Consider the following 24,769-nt stretch of genomic DNA (forward strand, 5'->3'; position numbering starts at 1 on the left):
CAGATCGTATCGTTACAGATTGTATGATCTTCGGGGTGTTTTATACAGTTTTAACTAATCTGAAACACAGCTTCAGACTGGTTCTTTCAAGTTTATGTGCTATTCTGTTTCATTCAAACTTAGCATGTTTCTAAACACAACTATGGTGGGCACGGTTTAATACCACATCTGTTTTTAGTGTACATCTATCAGTTGTGGCCTTCTTCCTACAGTAAACGCATATGAATTAATAAGCTAACTATAATGGACGGTATTATACAGATATCTATATGTCCAGTCCTAACAGGAACCTTGGAAGTTTATTTGGTCCCAATATTTTGTTTTTGGGATCCATATGGTTATAAATGATATAACCAGCATAACCTCATGGACTAAAACAAATATAAAATTAGGAACTATAATGGTTATAATACAGTTAACAAGAGTAAAAAATATGCTACTTTCCTCACAAATATACCCAAAATCTGCTAATTACTACCAACTGCTAAATAAGGGAAAAAAACAAATCATCAACCAACAGCCAAAATGTGCAAAACATAGATTTTTTTATTTTTCTTGATCATAGCTTAACAAGTAGAACACCTTTATTTTTCCTCTGTGTTTGTATTCAGAATCAATACTTTTTGAACAGAGTCCCTGAGGACATCTGACTCCACTCCAGATTATTGTCAAATTGTACCATAGTTGTAAAAAACCACTGGAATTTGCCTCTGGGGCGAGGAGAGATGTCCTATTCTTATTTAAGGCATTTTGTGAACTATATAAATCACACAAATGTCTGGGAGGGCTTTTGCTCGCAAAACAAGCAGTAACAATGTTTATGGAGACATTTCATTAAAATGAAATATAAGCTGCAAGATTTGTAATTGTGAGCAGGTGCAATAATGAGTCTTGGCTGATGCTTTTCATCCACTGGGAGAGTGGGTTTCCTGAACGAAGCCATTCTGTTCTACCGACGCACCGCTTAAAAAAAATCCAAGACTAGGCTTGAACAATTAATTACAATAACTTCCATACCTTAGCACTGAAAACCTGAGGTGTACTCCTCAGTTACAGGTAAAAGCTGTGCAATATTTCACATTTTGTTTTTTTTTGTTTTTCTAACCTGTTATCACATTTTTCAGACTAAACTATAATTTTCTTACAGAGTTCAACAGTCCGTATTGAACCAAACTGCAAGAGAATGATCAGAAATAGCCCTAATTTGGCTAAAAAGGAAAAATGCTTGTACACTTTGGCGATAAGAAAGCTGTTATTAATTCAAGCTCATTTTCTGACCACCAGACTTCCAATGTATGGTATAGAGGATAAAATGGAAAAAATTAATAAGACAAAAAGAAAAAAACCCTCCTGACATCATTCCATGGACTTGTGAGCTTAGATTTCAGGATGTATGGAGTTTTAGTGTATTTGCTTTAGCTATGTAGCTGTACGCTCTCATAATAATAAAGGTGCATCAAACAAATGTTCTTGGAGCGCTGCCTAACTGACATGTAATGGGAAAAAAGTCATGGGATAGCAGTAATGTAATATGATCACAACGTTTTGAGTTGAGTTACGTCTGGGGACGGCTGGGAACACCCACACATGTATAGGCTGTGAGGTGTTATCCTATCTCGTGAGTAAGTTTCAACAGATTAGTGTGCCAGGGTGCTCATGGCAATGCAATAAGAATTATTGAAATTTTGGATAAAGTGAGACTTGATTGTACATTCTATTTCCAAAGTTGTCAGGTAAAATATCACAGAGGGCATCAATCATTACCACAGAGCAGAGGTTGGTAATGATCGTGACCGGTGGCATCTGGCTAGATCTGACCATGCACAGGACCGACAAGAAACCCTCATTCAAGGTCATAGTTCTTTATCTTCCACGGGACATGAATCTCATTCTCTCGCATTACAACAATGGCATCACTCAAAGAACCTTTTGTAGCACCTTCATTTTTAAGAGAGCAGTCCATACATTGTTACCATGGACCATTCACATTCACATTTCACACACATTCCAAGCAGCGGCGGTTTCCTCATCACACAACTGTGTTCACTGTAAAATCAGACATACATCCAGACATCCATCATTCACTCCAGAGCCTGGAGGGGCCGAATCCGAGGCACTACAGTCTTTGCAGGATGAACTGAACAGCAGCATAGCTCTGTACGGAGCAAGACTTTGATGTGTCTTGCCAAGGAGCGGGGCTTTATCTTTCATGCTTTTGAGCTGACATGAGGTGTAATGCTAAGAGAAGTATTGCACTGGTGACTGGGCTACACAATCCCAGTATTGAAGTGAATTCGTAAAAAATAAAATCTCTATCTTTTTTAACAAGCTTCATCTTTTTTTTCCTCTCAAGGTGAAGCACATATAGCATTATAGCAAAAGCAGGGCTACAACATACACACATTGGGCTGGATTTTACAACAAAAACATTTTGTCACAAATTTGTCACAACGCGCTCGCTTGCTATCTATCTACCTAGCGGCTGTTTTTTGTTTTTGTTTCTGTTTCATTATTGATACTACTTATTATTTCGGCTGCATTTGATGAAGCAAACAATGTACAGTGCTCAATTTGTTGGGGGAAGCAAAAAAAAAAAAAACAACTAAAAAAACAATACATTATTGCACTGCTCCTTTTGCAGCAAATTATTCAGAGAAGTCAGAGAAGCTTTCAGTAATTAACAATTAATTTTCGGTAACAATTAATTTTTTAGATAATTAACGATATTTCCATTTTCTTCGTCTAACCGTAGAAACTCATAGAGACCCTTTTGGCTTGGGTTAATCTGAATTGTAAGGGCCCACAATCTAGTCGGACACCTCCAAGGGTAATTCATGCGCACCAATAGATTTGCTTGAAAATACAAGGGCCGAACACAAGCCAAACACAAGAGCGCAATCCTACCACCGCTTGCCTCCAAGCAAGTTCCAAAATCCACGGTTAACCAATACCTGAACCGGAGAATTTCTCAAGACTAAAACAAATAGAGCACAGAATGTTGCTCTTTAAGGGTAAATGGATTGGGTAAAGCTAAAGTCAGTATGTTTCAGGTTCTAAACGTAAGATCTAGAATGTGTAGCCTAAGTCAGTTTACATACAGACTCTAATGGAAGAGAGTTACTCACTCTAAGAGTAGAAAGAAAGTGCATAACTGTGACTACAGTAAAACTACAGCTCAAAACAATACAAACCCAATTCCTAAACTATACTGACCATAGCTTTAAGCCCTCTTTAATTATGTACAGATCTCTTTTTTTCTGGCCATACAATAGAGCTTTAAAAAATTTCGCTAAAACAATGCAATACTCTTTCGCAAAAAATAAAGAGCGCTGCAAAGTTCAAAATATCTTTTTTTTTCTCTCTTTCTCCGTCTTCTTTTTTTCTAGTGTTACAAGCAATCATCCCGCTAACCCAACTTTATTTCCAGCGTCACTTTAGTCTTCTTAATCCTAATGGGTCTCGTTGTAGTCCATGATGCGCAGGTCCTGCTGCCTCCTCCGCTGGATGTTGTAGGCCCGGGCCCTGGGCCGATCCACGGGCTGGAGGTCGGGTGGCTCCTGCAGGGCCTGGGCTGCTGTGCCCTCAGTGCTCGTGCCGAGCTGGGGTTTGTCTGCAGGTTCTAAGCTGGGGTCCTGCAGACCGTGGGACAGGCTGATGAGGGGTGCTGGCTCCTCCTCATACTGGCTCTTCCTCTTATTCAGCAGCTCTTGGTTGTGAATCCCCAGAAAGCTCTGGGCGCTGGGACAGGAGCCGACGTCCAGCGGGGAGTTACAGGACAGGACAGACAAGTCTTCTTCCTGGCTGCCGTTGATCAATGCGGTGAGCGGTGGAGATCCAAGTGAAAGGTCTCCATTGACGCACATGTAGGAACTCTCCTCTCTCTTGCTCGGCTCAGAAGTTTGGGCTGGTGTGGAAGGTCCTGTGTTATTGCCATTTGAGCTGAAATACAAATAAACAGACAAACATTTGCCTTAGTTAGTTATCCTTCATAAATTCTGAAAAAAAAAATATACATAATCATATGTCAGACATTTGAAGTCTTTCATATACTGCTGAAACCAATAATAAACCAGTAATAAATGTTTCAGGCGGATTAGTTTCTCTCTCGTTTTTTGGCTTTCACAGACATATTCGATCTTTTTCCAGCTTCTGCCAGAGTGTCTGTATGTTAGTTTGTAAAGAATGAACCAGTAGTCCTTGTAGAACTGTTAGAACTAAAAGGTCGGAAAGCAGGTCGCAGTTCTCGCGAGCGTTGGTCGTGGCCGCCTCAGAAAATGTACAGAGTCTGGTTTGAGCTCAGAGGAGCCCAGCACAGACACGAGAGCACCGCTGCTACTCCTCCTATTACACATCAATGCAGCGCTGCAGTGAGTTTCAAGCTGTTATTGTACTTCTTTAAAAAGAGAAAAACATCAAGGAAATGATACCTAGTGCTGCTTTAACTGAGCTAAAGGTGTTGGCATGTGTGTCAGCCAGACCTTTTCTCCAGTTTATCCAGAGCCTTTTGACGGTGTAGGAAACAGTGCTCACTGCTCTCTGGCCTCATGTGTATTTCAGTAAAGAATATAATTTTAATAGTCAGATAGAGTTCTCTGTGTTTGTGTGTTTTCTAGTTATTATAATGAAAGTCTCCCTGGAGTCTGTATTCTGATTTATTTAATAGAACACTTGCAGAAAAACGCAAAGCCATAAATCTATTTACATTAGCATAATTTAGGTGGGCAGAAATAGCACTCATGGCTTGGTGCACACTATTAAAAAAAGTGTTATATGCCTGAAATGAATGAGCACAATTTTTGCAATAAATTAATAAAATATATAAAAACTGATTGACTGACTCACAGACTCTTTGCTGAGAACAGGCCAATCAGAACCCTCTCTGTTTTGCATGCACTTTATTAATATGTACACGAGGGGAGTGGCTTTCTGTCCCTCTCTCTCTCTCTCTCTCTCCCTTTTCCTCACGCGATTGGGGGGGAAAAGTCTGTGTTGTCTGCGTGCATGTTTGTGTTCACTCTTGGGCCACTAATTCTAGATTCTGGGAGATTTTGTCTGACTTGTGGACAATAGGGGACCGTTATTGATATGCGGTAGGCTCACGCAACTTTTAGGAGACTTCAGACGTCTACAAAATATACACCCTAAGCATAAGCCTTGTTACCGTACAAAAAGTGATGATGCTAACCGAATAAATTCAGTTTTTGACAATAAACATTGTTGTAAAATGTACACAATTTTGCCTATGTCTATACTCATTGATGTTTTCTGTGCTGTGGGAATTATGGAATTATAGGACGCTACATACTGTTTTTTGTGATGACATAAAAACAATTAATTTAATACTTGTTGCATTCTGGACTGAATGGCACTTATTTAAACTCCAACCGATTAATCAATCATAAATAAATTAAATGCACAGGAGTTTTAGTTCAGGACCTTTCAACAAAATGACTATTATTCAAACTTACTAATTAGTTTCAGTTTTTCTATGTTAACATATTAATAACGGATATGCAAGTTATTATAAGAGTAAATATATAAGAGGCCCTTAATATACACTCTGGCTCTCCTGACACTGTGTATTTGCTATGAAGCATCATAATCTGACACAACATGCTTGTAGAAAATCTCAGGCCACCCTCACCTCTGTTTGGGAGGGCTGCTGGGCTCAGTTGTGCCCCCTGCTGGTGTGCTGTTAGCGAGGTTGTTGATCTCTATCTGACTGTAGAGCTGCAGCAGTTCTGATTGCAGTGCCTGAGTCACATGCTTCTGGGCCAGATACCTGTTCTCTGAAGCTTGCAGCTGCCCCCTACAGGAGAAAACATGACCGTGCACATATTTTAAACACACAAATCATCCAGAGGAATTTACACCTTTATAAATAGAAGGAAGCAATCTTAACACAACATGTTCAAGCAGAGGCGTGACACATGCTAGTACAGAAATTGCATTCAGGAGGGCTTATAATTAGTAGTGTAAAGATTCTAAATATTGAGAACTTGATTCAGTGTGATTAGAATGAGATGTTGACTGGAGTCATAATGAAAAAACTGTGTAATAATGTAATGCACTTGTGCTGCAACTACTATTACAGTACAAATATATTATTCTCTTTATATTATTATAAAGTGGCACCTAGATATCAAAGCCTGTAAATCAATAATTTGCTGATAGATTAAAATATTTTGATATAGAAAAAATAAGAAGTGGCTGAGTTTTAGAGTTGTTTGAATATTCAACAATATACTGCTCTGTAAAAAAAAAAAAAAAAAAAAAAAAGAGACAAAAATGATAAGTTTCATTGATTTGACCAAATTGAAAACCTCTGCAATATAATCAAAAGTTATACAAAAGCAGTGTGTAAGACTGGTGGAGGAGAAAATGCCAAGTATGAAAACTGTGATTAAAAATCAGGGTTATTCCACCAAATATTGATTTCTGGACTCTTAAAACTTTATGAATATGAACTTGTTTTCTTGGTATTATTTGAGGTCTTAAAGCTCTACATCTTTTTTTCTTATTTCAGCCATTTCTCATTTTCAGCAAATATAGGCTGTAAATTAAAATATTTTGGTTTAGAATTTGGGAGAAATGTTGTGCACAGTTTATAAAACAAAACAACAACTAAGTAGTTTGTCCCTATATAGTGCAACACTAATGAGGGAAAAAAGAACCACTTTATTTCAAACCTATCCCAAAATTAGCTCATGTAATTTTCGCAATATAGTAATATACTGAAGTACGTATGATACATGTACATCTCTACCTACAATTAAATCTAAAAAATACTACACAGAAATGTACAAAAAGATAATTAAAGTAAAAAGACTTATAAACAATCATGTACTTGGCCTGGCTTTTGACATTTTCCAGCAGCTTCTTCTGCTCCAGAATGAGGTGCTCTTTCTTGGTAAGCTGGGCTTCTAGGTCTGCGATTCGTTGCTGAGCTGCCTCCAGCCTCTGGCTCTGCTGTATGGAGCTCTGCCTTAACCTCTCAACCTCTCGCGCAGAACATGCCTGCAGCATCTTGTGCTCCTAATGCATATACATATACATACACAGACACAGATACATATGAATACAGTAATGTGGCATTTAGCATATGGGTTGAACTTTTCGCTCCATAATTTTAACCTTATATAAAGCAACACAAATAAGTAGTATCTTATTTTATTGATTTTAATAGAGACGCACCAAATCTTTAGCAGCTGAAATGTTTAATTACACAAATGTGTTTAAATAAGTGACAAGAGTTCAACTGCTCTTAAATACAAATACAAATACAGGATGCTTAACTTAAAAAACAAAAAACAAAAAGGAAAACATTTTTAAATATTGTGAACCATATTATACCCTGAAATATCGTTCCATATCACCCACCCCTAATTATCACATCAGGGTACTACTTTTTTTTTTTTTGTTGCAATTTTTAGCAAAAGAAAAATAAAATTCACACCGTTCTCATTTCCCATTATGTATCTACTAGAGACAGATTATATCTGTCCAGTATCATTTATTTTACTTTAATCCTGGATATATGAAGATATTTGAAGTGCATTATTAATATCTCGACATTCTGGATCAGTGACATCTGTTACAAATCTGATAAAATTCTTGTATTCCTTAGTATCCCAGTTAGGGGTGAGCCATTTCATATCGTACGCAATAATAACATTACATTTTTTTATTTTGTTGCAGTAGTTTTTTTTTTTTAATTCAGTGTTTTGTCATATCGCCAAGAGTATCGTTATCGCGAAAATATCATAAAATATCGTGAGATTATTTTAGGGCCATATCGCCCACCCCTAGTAGTTCGATGAATGAAAACCTGCCTTTGGCCAAATGTTCAATTTTGTTTGATTTAGGCCAAACATTTTAATGCTGGTGCATTCCATTTTTTTATTATGTATTAATAATGAAATGAATATTACTTGGTTGTGCTTTTCTCGTACAAGAGAAGCTTCATATTTACCTTATCCGCTTCAGGCCCTAAGCGCTGGATTTCCTCCACACACAGTTTGTTGGCTTCCCCTAGCAGTAACAGCTGTTTGTTCAAGAAGGCCATCTGCTGCTCCATGCTTTCACTGCTGTTGAGCTTTAGTGTGTGCAAGACAAACGAAATTAATTGCATGGCAGGAAAATGATTACATAATGGTGCATAGTTTTATTTAGTTTTATTTAAAACACGTTCAGCTTACTTTGATAGACAGCTGACTGAGCAGGTGTCCTGTGTTACACAGCTTGTTATTAGCTCTCTGCAGCTCCGCCTCCATCTCACCTATTCTCTTCTGGCTCTCCTGCAAGTCACTCTGGCAAGGGAAAAAAAAACGAGAGCAATTATTTTCACATACACACACACACATACATACAAACATACATACATAATCATTCAATTTTCTGTTTGCCAGAAAAAAAAACAATCATAGCAATTCATAAATGCAAAATCAACATATACACCTCTGGAAAAAATTAAGAGACCACTACATTTTTTGAATCAATTTCTCTGATTTTGCTATTTATAGGTTTATGTTTGAGTAAAATAAACACTGTTGTTTTATTCTATAAACTACAGACAACAATTATCGCAAATTCCAAATAAAAATATTGTCATTTAGAGCATTTATTTGCAGAAAATGAGAAATGGCTGAAATAACAAAACAGATACAGAGTTTTCAGACCTCAAATAATGCAAAGAAAACAAGTTCATATTCACAAAGTTTTAAGAGTTCAGAAATCAATATTTGGTGGAATAACCCTGGTTTTCTTTTTTTTAAGGCTTGTGATCATCCATCTTCCTCTTGTTTATATTCCAGAGGTTTTCAATTTGGTAAAATCAAAGAAACTCTTAATTTGTAAGTGTTCTTTTATTTTTTTCCAGAGCTGTATGTGTTTGGATATATGGTGTATTTTGATACCATATTTACAGTATAAATTGTCACAGCAATGCTTGAAGACCTAGTAAAAAGACTTCGCAGAACAGTAGACACAGTTACTTCAACAAAGTCAGGATTAAGTCATTTTTCATAAGAAACAATAAAAGAGCAAGTGTCAGAGTTTATACACTTTTAAACCAATAAGTTCCATGACTTTGCTGCAAATTTTCATGACCATAAGATCTTTAAAACACCAGTACAGACATGGACAATAAAACTAAAAATACATGCAAAATGCCGTTTTTTATTCGTCTTACCTGAAACAAATAAAAAGAACTTTGAAATATCACACATTTTACTAGCTGAATAACATATCTGAATGAAAACAGATAGCATTAAATTATTATTTTTCTCTCTGTGTAAATTTACACAGTTACAGTTATAGTGCAGCTAAAGCTCCAGTCAGAGTAGCCTCCTCGCAGCCAGCTACCTAATGTTAAGTAAATTATTCAATAATTTTTTCAGAACCAAAACAGCTTTTCTCAGTCGGTATACAAAAAAAAAAAAAAAAGAATTCAAATTTCCATGACTTTTCCAAAACTTTATGGGCGTTTTTATTTTCCTAAAAATTTATCCAGGATAGGAAATTGCTATTTTCAAGTTCCATGGTTTTTCATGACCGTAGAAACCCTGACGTCCCAATTAATTTTCCATACAGTAATTCACAATTCAGGGTAAAGCAGTGCTGAAACTGAAGAAAGAAAACCAGCTAACCTGCAGTTCCTGAGTCTTGGTGTGGTACTCGTTCCTCTCCTGCTGGAGCTGTTGGACCTGGCTATGGAGCTGCTGCACCAGTGCTTCGTGATCCTGATGAAGATTTTTTGACCGCTGTTGCTCTTCCTGCAGGCTTACCCTTAAAGCCTGGGTTTCCACCTCCTGCAGCCGCAGCTGGGCCTTCTTCACCACAAACACAAAATATGGATAATGCAGTTTGTCATATTTGATTTGTCATACATATGAAGAAACACTGGCTCCAAATCTAAGCAGAAAAGATCTAGTCAGTGATTGTGGATAAAATGGACTATGGTTGGGTGGTGAAGAGCAGTGTGTGATTTAATGTTCATGAAAATAGACTGTTGGTAGGTTGTAAGATAGCAATGAGCATTGCAATGCACCTTGCTCTGGGCGTAAGTTAGGGACCCTTGACTTTTAAATATCCTTTACATAAACATTCATAAGCAAATCGTGTCACAACAAAGGAAACAAATGTGAAAAAAAAATGTGAAGGCGAGATCACACTTAGATTAACAAGCGGAAAACTATGTTCTATTTCTGTAGCAGTGAGCTGCTTTATTACCATAGAGTTGTTCTGTTCCTCCAGTGCGGTGGCGTTGATGACACGGCGGAGAAGGCGGCGGTTCCGCAGCGCATGCTGCTCTCTCTTGTGCCTTTCATAAAGCAGCTGGTTATGCAGTAGCAGCAGCTGACTGCGCAGCAATGCTAGTTCATCAGGAGCTCCTGGACTTACACCTGCAAAATATGCAGTAGTATCAGAATCACAGGAAAAAAAAGAACTTCACTACTGTTCATTAGCATTAATGAGCACAGCATATAACATTTGACAAAAACAGTATCACCCAAATTGAGAAAAACATTTTACATTTCTAGACAAGGTTAAAGATACAGAACCAGGATCTAAAGTGAAAGAAGCATGTGCACTAACGCACTAAAGCAGCAGAATAATATTTCAGGAACTGCAGTCCTGCCAAGCCAAGAGTGGGAATGATAGAGACTGTATTATTCCTATTTTAAGACAGTTGAGCATTAAGATAATTTAAAAGCTGATAATTTAAGGCAACATGCTACATAACGTTGCTTAAGGTATTTTTTTTAATACAGTTAAAATATCAGGCACATACAGCTATGAAAAAAAAATAAGAGACCACTTAAATTTTTTTTATTTTTTTTTTTTACCAAATTGAAAACCTCTGGAATATAATAAAGAGGAAGATGAATGATCACAAGCCATCAAACCAAGCTAAACTGCTTGGATTTTTGCAGCAGGAGTGGCATAAAGTCAGGATCCAAAATCAGTGTGTAAGACTGGTGGAGGAGAACATGCCAAGATACACGAAAACCAGGGTTATTCCACCAAATATTGATTTCTGAACTCTTAAAACTTTATGAATATGAACTTCTCTTTGCCTTATTTGAGGTCTGAAAGCTCTGCATCTTTTTTATTATTTCAGTCATTTCTAATTTTCTGCAAATAAATGCTCTAAATGACAATATTTTATTTGGAATTTGGCAAAGGGTTTATAGAATAAAACAATTTTTATTTTACTCAAACATCTACCTATAAAAAAGAAAAATCCGAGAAACTGAAGTGGTCTCTTATTTTTCTTCCACAGCTGTATAAGCATAATATTGCTATATGCCTAATAGTCTTGGTACTGAATTAAAAATTGTGCATATCAAAGAGATTTACAGTTTTACCGGTATAAAACCTAATTATTAAGGCCGATATAACACACATACATCAGGAAAGAAGAATAAGTATTAATTTTAAGACACACACAAGAATAGAGGAATAGAAAAGGATACAGACAGACAGGCACAGAGGACCTAAAGGACAGTGTGGAGGACAGAATCTTCTGCACAGTCTATTTGTAAATGAGATTTCTAAATACCTTTTCCTTTAGTGCTATGATGTTTACCTCCAGAGTGTGACTCAGATGACTGGCTTGACAGAGAAGGTGATCTGAAAGACAGCACAAGCAGAACTTTTCTATGTATTTTATGCAAAACTGCCTTTAAAACAAATAAACACAGTCAGGCTTAAACTGATGAAATGCAAAGCAACATCAAAGCAAAGGCAAAAATGGTTTTATATAGTAGTGAATTGGAATCTTTGACTCTATAAAATCTTTTTATATTGTAGAAATGTGACATGGGACAGGTACTTGTCCTGATTATGTCCTAAGACTTTTGCCATTTTGCAATTACCTGCAGGATATGAATGTGGGGTTTCCTGCATTGAAGGTGAATGTGATTTGTGATTATGAGTGGCTAGAATTTTCCATATGAACAGACAAGAAAGACACTGCCAGTCACCATTATTAACATACACTGCACTGTCCACTGTGGGAAGTAATACCCACTGTGACATATTCCTGGTACACTGTGGATCTGCAACTAATGACTATTTTAGTAGTCAACTAATCTGACGATTAGTCAGAAATCCATCCCAAAAATCGATGGTGTGCCGTATAATCTGGTGCGCCTTATGTATGAATTTTGCCAGTCAGGTATTAAGGAGCAGTAAAGACACACAGTATAGTGTTATAATAGAGTTTTAGTGAAGTTTCTCCAGCAATAAGGAAGGAGCAGTATTAGCATTAACTAGCTTTAACTTTAACTAGCGTTAGTAATGTTAACCTGTTTAAACTCACCTCATCATGACAGGTAATATAGATGTCAGTGTTCAAACTAAGCAGCAGAAATCTCTTTATTTCACCCAATACCTCAAAGAAAGACTAAAGTATTACGGAGTCATATGTAATTTGTTTGTGTTCACTGTATGCAAGCTCTCTGTCTCTATCTGTCTCGCACTGCAAGTCTCACCCACACTGAAACCTCACTGACCAACTTAGCATAAGGAGAGGCCAATCAGGATGCTCCATTTCTTAATATGTGCAATATGTACAGATTTCTAAATACTATCACTGTCTTTGGCTAAATAGTAGCAAGGTACCTCTTTTTTGATAATGTAGTGTAATAGAAATATATAGAAACAACACATTAAGACTTTTTAAAAAGAATATCTGCATTTAAACTCTCCTTACCTCTTCAACACTTTCTCATGGAGGTCATAGCCCTGTTGGATGAGGCGATCCAGCACCTCTAGAGGAGACGTGGTGGAGAGATCTTCCCCCTCCAGCTCTTCTCGGTGCTCTGAATGCCCTCCAGCCTTCTGCTGGGCCTCCACCATCTTCTTCCCAACAAACAGACAGGCCAGTCTGGGCAGGGCCAGGTCAAACAGTGGTTCGTAGGGACACGTCCCCTTGGACAGCTCCACTAAGGGGTCATCTGCAGCACAAGGGCTGAACGAGTTTTCTATTGGTGTGAAACAAGGCCAGAAGGAAAGGGGAGGATGCTGATCCACTCCTTCAGCAGGATTCGTGGCTCTCTCCGGCGTGGAGGCCAGATTACAGGGCAGGACATCATTGCTGGGGTTTAAAGGGAGAATGGAGTCTGTGGTGCTGGAGAAGGAGGAGTCCAGTGCTGGTTTGGGCAAAAGATCCACCTTGGACTGGGTTATTGTCCGTAACTCCTCTGTGATGGCATCTGAGGGGAGAAAATGGTGTACGATGAATATTCAACAAATAATTACTAGACAGAGAGGGATTTTCAAAAACGCAGTATTGTGTTATTTTTATCTAATAGTTTACATGTAAAGATTGGCTGCAGACAGTGGTTCATTCAGTTCATTCTTCAGATCCCACTGACTTTCCCTTAACTCAGATTTTATTGGTATTGGCATTTATTGGTATGATTTTAAACTAGAGCTTTGTTCATTAAAATGAAAAGTTAAAAATTATTTTGAATGGCAACCCTTGTATCATGACACAAATCATATCACCAGGATCTTGCTAATACACAGCTCTACTAGCCAGAAAAGCTGGACAATAATAAAGCATCAATAAGCAGGCTTAGCATGAAAAAAAAGATAAACTGCTTCAAAATAGCTTTAAAACCTTTTTTAACAATTATTTTACCAGGCTTTCTGTTAGCAGATCCAGTTAAACCATTCACTAATCAATAAACAGACCTCATATGACCCCAACACTAGGACAATGAGGACAAGCACATGCCTCTTTTCAATCTCACTATGCAGCGGAATGCTCAGAGGAAACACCAGATCTTCACACAATTTACCCACCCAGAGAGAACATGACCAATTAATTGTGCTTTATCTCTCTCTCTCTCTCAAACTCCAGCTGCTGATGCCAACAGCACGACCCAGGATTTGAACTTTTGATCCTCGGGCCATACAGTCAGCATGACAGCTCTTAAAAGATAATAATGAACTTGTATAGACGTCACCTGATACTCAAGGTTTCAAAAATGGTATCAGAAACAGAAATGTACTGTATGTTGTAGGTATCACCCGCCATAACCAGGCAACAAAATCTTAACATATACTAATTTATTAACAACAGTTCCTTTTAAATGACAAATCACAATCTCACAACTGCTTAAAACACAAGAACTAAATAAAAAAGAAAACATTAGTTTGTATTATTAGTCTGTAATATTTCCATCCTTACCTTCCTCTCTGTCCCGTTCTGTTGTTTTCACAAAGTCAGGGAGCTCTGTTAACGTAATGGGACTCAAGCCATCAGCTGCAACCCCTGAGAAATAGCACAGAGCACAAGTCCTTTTTTAGTTTAAGATATCTCTAAAATAAAAATGTAGAAAAATGACACCTTAAGGTTTTAGGTAACTTAACCACTGGTTCAGTTCTGTGGGGAACACTGAAGTGTTTGTAAGTAAAAAGGAAATGTAGCACTATGTAAAAAACATATTTTTGTCTCGTCCTTAATAAAAAAAAAAAAAAAAACATAATTAAAGCTATTACATACCCTTGCTATTGATATTTGTGGGTGTGCCTTTTTTAAGCTCTTTAATTGGCTCCTGATTCGCCTGGGAAAGTTACATAATTGGGGGGAAAAAGAAAACTACAGTCAATAAAATGGATATAAATATAAAGAAGAACAACCCAGCATGAGTGATTCCGTATACCTTAGCTGGAGGAAGCGTAGTGCTGGTGGTTTGTACAGTGTGCTCAAGCTCTTCAGAGAGTGAAGGGAGAGGAGAGGACCCTGAGGGCGTGGAGGCAGATGGAGTCCACTTTCCATCCACTGTGGAATTAAAGACATTACTCAGCATTAAGCTCCAGCAAACACAGCCTCAGGAGATACAAACAGAAAGCCTCACACTGGCTAATCCATGACTCTGTACCCTGAGGAAATGTAATATAATATAATGAAATGTTATGAAAAAACACTCCCACTAAACCATGAGGCAAAACAGAGCCTTTTTTTTATAACCCGTCGGACCTGGCGTGCCGGGGATCCGTCCCGAGAGGTGCGAGGCACTGTGTGAGAGATCGGTGACGGTGGTGGGGGACATTCCTCTAGAGCTGGGAGGGGTACTCATGCCACAGACTGAGGAAGGACTCCATAAGACCTCCTTCATCCCTGAGGACGTCACCTCAGCACCCTGTTATTATATTATACAAAACATTAAAACAACTAGACACAGCCCGATCTATAAAGCAGCTACTAGGGAACTAACCAAACATATGTTTTTTTTTTTTTTCGTATTGGACATATTCAGACACCAAATCAGCTTGAGCTTAACTTAGCATGCCACACTGCTAACATGCTATCAGCTCACATGTTAAATGAGGGGTTCCTAAATGTTTTTATTGCAAGAACCACAAATACTAACTATTTCCCTTACAAAAAAAATACAAAAACAAAGCAGCTAAAAAAATTATTACTAAATAATAATAATATAATAATAATTCAAGGTTAATCTGCTGCTGTGTATCTCATCTTTGGCTTCACTGGTATCTGGGAAATAGCCAGTGACTGCTGACAAAATCTAATAAATAAAGTAATAAATGAATGTATTAATTGGCTTTCTGTCCTGTTAACTCAATGGCTATCACTGAAATGCCAGGTTTCAATCTTTATGAGTGGCCACATACTTAAATAACAGTTTAAACTAAAGATAACTTAAAAAAAAAAAAATTATGCTATATATTATGCTAATATTGTACAAAAAGTAATTTTGTGCTTGTTCTGACTTCAATGTTTGTGTTGATCTTCTAATTTTCTTTTTTGGTCATTCTGAATTACAGTGGGAATTGAAAAATAGCAATAACATTCAAGTCTTTAAAATATAACATTTCTGATCTTGCAAGAATTTAGTCTGACACTTAAAAAATGCATCCAACTGCATAATGGATATACAGTGGTTTGAACAATTTTGGACACCCCTGATAATTTTCCTTTGTAAAAAATCATCAAATTTAGGCACCTGCCTAATTTTGTTTAAATTATTATTGCGCTTTCTGTAAATCCTATAAACTTCATTTCACTTCCCAAATACCACTGTGATTCGAACAACCAATGATTTATGAAAATTATCAGGGATGCCCCAATTTTTTCATATTACTGTATTAAATAATCTATTACATATACAAATTATTATGCAATCAAATGCATTTGCATCTTTAGTTAATCCAAACTGTGTGTTAGTCGAATGAGAGCATTTATTAGTGCAGTGGTTTACCTGCAGGCTGGGGGTCTGTGGGCTGAGGCATGCATGCTGGCTGACTGTGAGATGGGGCAAAGAAAGGGAAAGGGACTGGCGAACTGTGGCCATGGAGTTGAAAGAAGACCTTCCTGCGAAAAGATACAAAAACAATGAACACATTCACAACAGATCAAGACGTCCATGAGCAATTTTCTGAGTCAATGAAAATCCAGTGATCCGAACACTTATGAAAGGTCCTTAGAATTAGGATTCATTCTAACCATGGCTGCTGAGGTCTGAGAAGGACCTGCTGTGGTCGACAGGGCGGCGCGGGACGTGGTCAGGCAGGGACGAGTAGCCTTCCTCACAAGACGCCTCCTTCGGGTCCAGGGAAACTTTGGCACATTCAATCACAATGTCGTGGGTTTCAAACCTCTTCCACCTAGAGCAGGGAGGAATAGAAAAAAGAAAAACAACAAATAACATTAAAATAAAATGTCAATATATTAATACACAGACATAACTATGACATGAAGAGCAATGACACATACCTAATGGGGTCCAGTTCATAGTCTTTGGTTCCAGTGACAAGTTCTGGATGTATCCGCACATGCTCTAGCATTGGCTGATTGAAAATGAACCAACAATCATTAACAACTGAAAGCATAAGTGCTATCTATGTGAATAAACAGATAGGTATGATTAGCTTTTAATCAGACCCTGGCATTTTGCAATATTTAGGGATGTACAATCAGGCCTGTCACAAATAAACTATTTCTGTCTGGACGAGAATAGACCCAAAAATAATGAGAGCAATTTTAGGCAATGATATAATAATTTAATTGCATTACACAATAATACAAAAACACTTTTAAAGAGTAAAGTAAACTTAAAATTTTGACTTAATATTCAGACATAAGAAAATGCTGTTTTAAAGTTGTTCATGTTATTCATGTTCATGTTCATGTTAATGCTCTTACTGCTAAGAAGAAAAAAAAACACTATAACAAACATAATATGATATTAAGGTCAGCAAAATGTTTAACAGACGAGTCTGTATATTGTACAATAATAAGATAATGTAATTATCATGACAGGCCTATATCTCCTCTAAATAATATAAATAGAGCAAATCAGTGTTTTATGGTCGACATACTGGCTCCCTCACATTTATGGGTCTTTCTCAATAAGTAAAATGATTGCGGTTGTGCAAATATATCTTGTACGATAAGTTGATAAAATAACTCGTAACAAGAATCACATTAATAACAGAAATCAGGGTTTACATGTTTTTTGTATCATTATTTTACACATTACAGTATTTTTCAAACTATAAGGCACAAATAAAATACTTTAATTTCAAAATATATAATCCGGTGCCTCTTATAGTGGAAAAAAAATACGGTACAAATATTTTATTATACACTGATGTCAATACTGTCTTCAATATGAATCCAACTGCAACTGTCCTGGAATTCCTTTTTCTTTCAGAAAAACTAAAAAAAAAATAACAGAACATACTGAAAGTGCACGGCTGCAGCCTCACCTTGACCACCTCCTCAAACGTGTCCACATTTTCCTTCATACTGTAATGGGCTCGCAAGTAGGACACAAAGTTGCAAGGGTACATGCCATAAAGTCGGTGGAAGAGTGAATAAACGCTGGCATGAAGGTGAACCGCATACACTCCCTGAGCATGGCCTACAGAACATACATGCAAAGTAAGGTACATAGAAACAGATTAAATGGTTTTAACAACCCCAAAACTGTTATGTAACAGTCTTGTCTCATTACACATTTACACATCTTAAATTTACATAACGTTTACATTGTAGAAGTACATCACATTACAAATCAGGGAGAACATGGTGGTGGTGTTGATACTGGAGAGCAGCTCATCACCTCCAGACTCACACTTAGCTATTTGCTAAGTCTAGCCAATGCTAGCTTTCAGAATCTCACCTATCTTTTCAGCTAGCTAATTACACACTAACTGCACTGAGAGAACACAATGTATGCTAGCAACAGTTTCTGTTAAGAATTGGAAAAAATAAAGTTTTGTGAAATCTAAAAATAGCTTTTTCCTCCACAAGCCTTCTGTAAAAGAAAAATCAACATATTTCATGCTGAGACCAAGACCAGTAAGCTCATATTTGAGCATTTCTCACTCCAATCACAGTCATATACTTATTTTCCATTCGTCAAAAAGAACTGTTAAAATACTATAAACAATAAATGCATTCTTCTGCACATAATCTGATGTATGTAACATTTCATAAAACATTGAATTGGGAGATTACATTTCTTTATAGAAAAAAGCATGCATTTTTGGCACACTAATGATAAAATTACCTGGGTTTCTCTGATTCCAAGCTGCCAGACGTCCAAAGATATCGAAAAACTCAAACAGGTGTTGTTTGCTAGTCTGTGGTATCATGGGTAGAATGATGATCAACACCAGCACTCCAGTAATGAGAACCACGATATCGGACTCAGTCTGTTGTAGAAACAAAACAAAACAGGAAGGGGGGAAAAAAACATGGTATTAAAAAGATAGCATAAAAGGAAAAGAAGCTTTTCTTTCATTATAAGCAGCAAGTTCACAAAAAATATGAAATAAATTATAAAAGCACTGAGACACTCTGTAATACAGTATTCATTTCTGTACTTGTGTAACCCATGTTCCCCTCAACAGCCCTCCATATCTAGGACATTATCCACTTTCAAAAACTCCCAGTCCAGAGTTAGTTCCGCCTGGCTGGCCTTTCGCCCAGTACCTTGAGGCATTTGAGCAGTGAAGCAAGCAGAGGGAAGCGAGGGATCTTGTGGATCCACGACGGCTGCTTGCGGACAACGTGGCCGAGGAGGGTGAGGGTTGGTAGTCTGCAGCCCTGCTTGGCCATGCACTCGTTCATCTTGTCCAAAAGGTGCTGGAGGGAGACAGAAAAACCCACAATGATTAATGTGGGGTTATGATGTGACCGTTAACAGAGCAAAACAGAAATGCTTGGCTCGAAATGTAAAATTCTCTATCAAATCTCTATATCCAGGAGGAGCTGGAATGCACAGTACACAATTTGGCACCTCTGATACAGTGCACACTAACTCCTCCACACTGTCAGCACACGAGGGAATGCAGATGCTTTCCTCACCTTGTCATGAGGCTCCCTGATGGAGGACAGGATGTCCACAGCCTGAGGAGAGCTGGTGTCCAAATAGTAATCCACAAGGCCATGCACGAGCAAAGATCCTTTATCTAGCACACATATTAAAAGGAAATATAAATAAGGACTTATAAGGCCAAAAAATACAGTTCTACACTATATGCCAAAAGATCAAATGTTACTGTCATAGAGAAAACCTTGTATTAGGAAAAAGAAACAATAGAAGAGAAGGTAAAAACCATCTTAACTTTCTATGTAAGCAATTTCAGAGCATTTCTATTTGTACATCATCATGAAATTAGTGCACTGGGTTCCTAATAACAAGGCTCTGCCATTATTGGTCCATTGGATCGCTGCTATCCGTGCTTTACAGCAATATCTGCCTACTGTGGTCTGTGACATATGCCCACCATATGTCGCTCTGTGTGTGCATGTGTGTGCTTACTGCATGGATGGTTTAATAAAATAGCATGCAAAATTCTCCCCATTACCAAACCAAGTAGGGTAAATATGGTTGTCTTTGTTTAAAAAAAAAAAACAAATGCTGCATCAAATCCCGCAATTAATATCCCCGAAAATTCACAAAGTTTACAAACCTGTGCTAAGGTTCTCCTGTAACAGACTTTTGACCTGCTCCAGGTCTTGTAAATCTGTGGACTCCAGCAGAGGGAGGAGGTCAAACACGTTTGGCTGCTCCTTGGCCATGGCAGTGCTGGGCAGAGGGCAGGTCTACAGGCTTTGTCACAGTGTATTCTAAGGCTCTGCTGTGTCAACATGGAGGGCCTGGGCAAAAAAATACTACATAAAACATAAATATTTCCTTTTAGACTAGACATATTACCAGGTCAACATATTCTTGAAGCAATTCTGACCAGTTACAGTATACATCACATAACTGTTCTACCATTGGTTCAATCTCTCGATAATTACATTTTGACTAGAGCAACTCGTAATTCAAGGCATCTTTAATTTAGTTTTGAAATGTGCATGCGTTCATTCTTTCTCACACTTTTCATTTTTGTCTTACTTTCTAACAAAAAAAAAAAAAAAAAAACTGTATTTGCAAAAGTACAATTTTAACAAATATATTTGATCACATTATTAAAAACATACTTGTTTGGAATAAATTATTTGGTCTATTTATTTACATCTACTACACAGAATTACAGTGAAGATATCTGGAATAATAATTTGTAATAGTAAGTAAGGATGCACAATGATCTATCAGATGATAAATGCTATTTTTTGTTTTTTTTGGGGGGGTAACCATCAGCCAATTTTTCAAACCAATTTTTGCTTACGGATTTATTGTATGCTGGAAAAGGAACAAACGACGCTGACTGCAATACTACAATTGGCCAACACTGGACACGCTATTTTAAAATCCACTGATTTAAGCTACTTTTCATTTATTTGTATAATAATGGCCCACAATTCTGAGACCGTCTGATACCATTACAGAATATTTTTTGCATTCATTAAGCCACTTTAGTATAGTTAGTTCCGCCTATATTGCAATACATTCTTATTTATAAGTATAAAACAGGAATGTTTACATTCTTTACCTATGTTCCCTTTATCTATGCACTTGAGGGATGGTGCAAAGAAAATTTTATTGTACACCCCAATGACAATAAAGATATATATCCGTTCCACATTGGTGCATCTTTACTACTAAGGCATCATAACAGATACATGGAACTGGAGTTTTCACACATTTCTATCTATCTATCTATCTGTCTGTCTGTCTGTCTGTCTGTCTATATATATATATGATTATAAATGAGAAGGAAAATAGCATTTAAATCAATGGTTAAATCAAGTAAATTTTGTCATTCTAGTCAAAATGACAAATACAGTTTCATAGCTGATCCATAAAATTTACATAAAAGTTTCTACTAAAGGAAAACTGCATTGCAGAGATATTACAGCTAGTAATATTACACTAGTATTAATTTCTTTAATTTAGGCTAAAGAGGGTTTGACATAAATATCAGCATGGGTGATGGTGATTGGAGTAAATTAGCTAGCTAGCTAGCTAACCAAGCTAGCTTAACTACACATGCTTCTGCTGTTGAGAAACTTGAATTTACTCAAACAAGTACAAATAGACTGCATGTAGCTGCTGCTGCTGCTATCTGTCTTAGATAGATAAGCTACAGCTACTGCAGTGTTCCTCGACCCTGGTCCTGGAGGCCCACTGACTTCACTGCACCTTTTACTGCTTTCCCCTGCTTCCCAACACCCTCCTTAACTGGATATACAGCTCTGGAAAGAATTCAGTTCAAAAGAGACCACTTCAATTTCTGAATCAGTTTCTCTGATTTTGCTGTTTATAGATTTATGTTGTATGAGTAAAAGGAACATTGTTGTTTTATTGTATAAACTACAGACAACATTAATCCCAAATTGCAAATAAAAATATTGCAATTTAGCAAAAAATGAGAAATGACTGAAATAACAAAAATGATGCAGAGCTTTCAGAGCTAAAATAATGCAAAGAAAACAAGTTCAAATTCATAAGGTTTTAAGAATTCAGAAATATTTGGTGGAATAACCCTGGTTTTTAATTATAGTTTTCATGCATCTTGGGATGTCCTCCTCCACTAGTCTAACACACTGCTTTTGGATTACTTCATGACACTCCTGGTGCAAAAATCCAAGCAGTTCAGCTTGGTTTGATTGCTTGTGATCATCCATCTTCCTCTTGATTATATTTAATTTGGTAAAATCAAAGAAACACATCATTTTTAAGTGGTCTCTTTTTCCAGGGCTGTAGTGTTGATAAGATGTGTTAAATGCAGGGAAAACACTAAAAAGTGCAGGGCAATGGGCCTTCAGTACACTAACCTAAGCTAGATAGCTACTGCTACTGCTACTGTATGCTCACTGGCAGCATGTTTACGACTCTTTTAAACGTTAATTCGTGACTCTCTAAACACAGTACGCCAATTATTATAGCAAATATGTACAATAGAAGGATTAAGAGCATTAATAATATGAATATTACGCTATTTAAATGGTCTTTCATTGGCCAACACACAGTGCACAGCACGACTGACAGCCAGCCAGCTCTCAATCACAGCTAAGCTCAGCTAGCCAGCCAGCACAAAGAAATCGGTTTAAATCATGCTAACGGGCATGACACGTTTCTAACAGCTCCATATACATTACACCAACATATACCGCGTCTAAAAAGCTCGGTTTAAGCCACCCAGCTGCTTTAAAAACACTTTATTCGCGTTAGTTACCCGTTAAAAACTCTGGACCGTACGCGATGCCGCCATCTTGGCCACCTCACGACCCAACCGGGATCCCTCCGCCGCGCACTACAGAAAAAATAGTCCGCAGCTCCTCCGCCGCAAAAACGACGTCCACCGGTCACTCCGATGTTCACGACGACCACCAGCCGGGCGCTACCGGAGCCTCCTGCGGCCGCCCTGCAGCGGGATCACTGCATTCGCAACGGGAAGCTGTGAGCAGCAGCACGACTGCAGCAGCCAGCTTAGCGTGGAGCGTGACAGGAGCGCAGTGCGCAGGCGCGGTGCACAAACTACTGACGTCAGTCATGTTTATTCATCGCTGGTCGCGTTCAGGCAGTGTAAAGGTCTGATGTGTGCTAAAGCCAAATAAACACAAATACACACGTTTTACACAATATTTACCCCACAGATTCCTTATTCACTATATATACACTTTTAGCAAATGTTTCCATGTGCAAGCAGACCCAGGAAATATTTATTAATATTTTCTTTTACATTTTCTCATTATTTTTGGACTTTGTTTATGTATTTTGAATGCATTTAATTTAGAACCTTTTTTCACTTTTTTCATAATTTTTTCACTTTTGTTTAAGTATTTTAATTGCATTTGATTTTTGTAGCTTTATATTCATTTATTTTCTTTTTTACTTTTTTTCCTAATTATTTTGGATTTTGTTAGTGTATTTTGATTGTATTTAAATTTCTAACCTTCAAATTAATTTTGTTTAACCTTTTATTCATTATCTGAAGCTTCATATTCATATTTTTTTTCAAGTATTATTCAAGTATTTTGATTGCATTTCATTTTTTAACCTTTTTTTCCCTTTATTCATTATTTGAACCTTAACATTTATTTATTTTTTTGTGTACAATCTTTCATTATTTTTGGACTTTTGGACTTTTGTTAATGTATTTTAAATGCATTTAATTTTTTGAAGCTTCATATAATTTTTTTCTTTTACCTTTTTTCATAATTTGGCTTTGTGCAAGTATTCTGATTGCATTTTTTATTGCTTTATATTCATTTATTTTCTAAACATTTGCTCATAATTTTTGGACTTTGTTCATGTATTTTGATTGCATTAAATTTTTTAATCTTTAAATACATTTTTCTTTTGACTTTTTCTTTCTTCTTTGAAGTTTAGAGATGTATATTTACATAATAGTGTGTATTTTTATATAAGCATATCTATTTTTACAAAACATCTTTGAACAGATAAAAATAGGTGGCTTTCTGTTAATGCTCTAAACTCTTTAGGATTTCCTGCTGATAGCTTAATTCCCAAAACACTATTAGCCTCGGCAGATCGTTTGGCCTGCAGCAATGCACACATTAAATATGTGATCTGTTTAGTAATTAGGCTTCTTTAAGTGGTGGGCCCCGACGGCTGGCTTTAGGAGTCACATTGAATGCGCTGGTAACAACTCAGAGCAATGAGCCGATCTGATGATAATAAACTACTGTCAAGTCCCTATAGTTTCCGTTTGGGTGAAACAAATGCAGTAATTGCATTCTTTTGGCTCAGAGGGTGTTTTTTAAAGAGTCGCTTGTGACTCCATTGAGTTAGGAGAGCTGAAACACATGTATTATTGAAGGATGTTTTGACTGTGTGTCATAACTTGAAACCCCATGTGTGAAATTGCTGTTTATGAAAAAACATAAAAGTGACATTCCTTCAGGGCAACGCTGGTATTAAATGGATTTAATAATATTTCAGAATAGATCAGCTCCTGCCTTGCCTCTAGTTTTCTATGATTGTACTGGTGTTGTTGTCTTTGTTATTATAGAAAACATACAACAAATACTACTCCATGCATAATGTGTTTTTTTATTACACTACATACACAATCATTTATTTTCATGACAGGCTTTATGAACACTGACCAAATACAACATTTTAATATTAACATGTTTGGATTTTTAAATAATGGGCCCAAAAAGGAAAATAAAAACTTTATCTTAATAAAAGGGCTTAATGTAGTATATAAACATTTTAAAAATTTAGGGCTGCACGTTTATGTTTTAGGCCTTACAGTAAACATATAGCATGAAAACCAAGCAATTAAACAGCCTGTATAGTATAAGTGTGGCATAAAACTACTTTTGCATGACCTTTACTGACACCAATATTGCATCCTT

The 24,769-nt window shown here is 37.0% G+C and overlaps 1 protein-coding gene and 1 long non-coding RNA gene across 4 annotated transcripts in view; one reads left to right on the forward strand and one right to left on the reverse strand.

The window, feature by feature from the left end:
• The window catches only part of LOC125786990 (uncharacterized), a 234,285-nt gene that overhangs the window by 100,402 nt on the left and 109,114 nt on the right, over positions 1 to 24,769 (forward strand). The window lies entirely within an intron of this gene.
• tsc1a (TSC complex subunit 1a) lies at positions 1,082 to 22,900 on the reverse strand. 3 transcript variants are annotated; one of them, XM_007230492.4, is made up of 22 exons: positions 22,618 to 22,900; positions 19,963 to 20,149; positions 19,355 to 19,458; positions 18,980 to 19,132; positions 18,555 to 18,699; positions 17,749 to 17,903; positions 16,754 to 16,827; positions 16,484 to 16,644; positions 16,239 to 16,351; positions 14,996 to 15,158; positions 14,679 to 14,797; positions 14,519 to 14,579; positions 14,204 to 14,287; positions 12,719 to 13,220; positions 11,564 to 11,634; positions 10,231 to 10,403; positions 9,648 to 9,830; positions 8,199 to 8,309; positions 7,973 to 8,095; positions 6,848 to 7,035; positions 5,645 to 5,809; positions 1,082 to 3,939 (listed from the first exon to the last, which is right to left on the reverse strand). In XM_007230492.4, exons 2-22 carry the CDS (start codon positions 20,069 to 20,071, stop codon positions 3,450 to 3,452), a joined length of 3,447 nt encoding a protein of 1,148 aa, XP_007230554.3. In that variant the 5' UTR covers positions 20,072 to 20,149; positions 22,618 to 22,900; the 3' UTR covers positions 1,082 to 3,449. The 3 variants fall into 3 exon arrangements, with proteins under 3 accessions (XP_007230554.3, XP_007230555.3, XP_007230553.3); XM_007230493.4 differs by having other exon boundaries at positions 11,591 to 11,634; positions 19,963 to 20,164; XM_007230491.4 differs by having other exon boundaries at positions 19,963 to 20,164.

Source organism: Astyanax mexicanus, chromosome 22 (genome assembly GCF_023375975.1).
Source record: "Astyanax mexicanus isolate ESR-SI-001 chromosome 22, AstMex3_surface, whole genome shotgun sequence".
NCBI classification, from domain to species: Eukaryota; Metazoa; Chordata; class Actinopteri; order Characiformes; family Acestrorhamphidae; genus Astyanax; species Astyanax mexicanus.

Bases quoted from the DNA above. Each gene is read 5' to 3' on its own strand.
- tsc1a (XM_007230492.4), bottom strand. From the start codon at position 20,071: ATGGCCAAGGAGCAGCCAAACGTGTTTGACCTCCTCCCTCTGCTGGAG. The intron at 10,404-11,563 runs GTATTTAGAAAT...CATATTTTGCAG, and splicing joins TCATAGCACTAAAGGAAAAG to GTGTAAGTCCAGGAGCTCCT. The intron at 9,831-10,230 runs GTAATAAAGCAG...TTTGTGGTGAAG, and splicing joins AGGAACAGAACAACTCTATG to AAGGCCCAGCTGCGGCTGCA.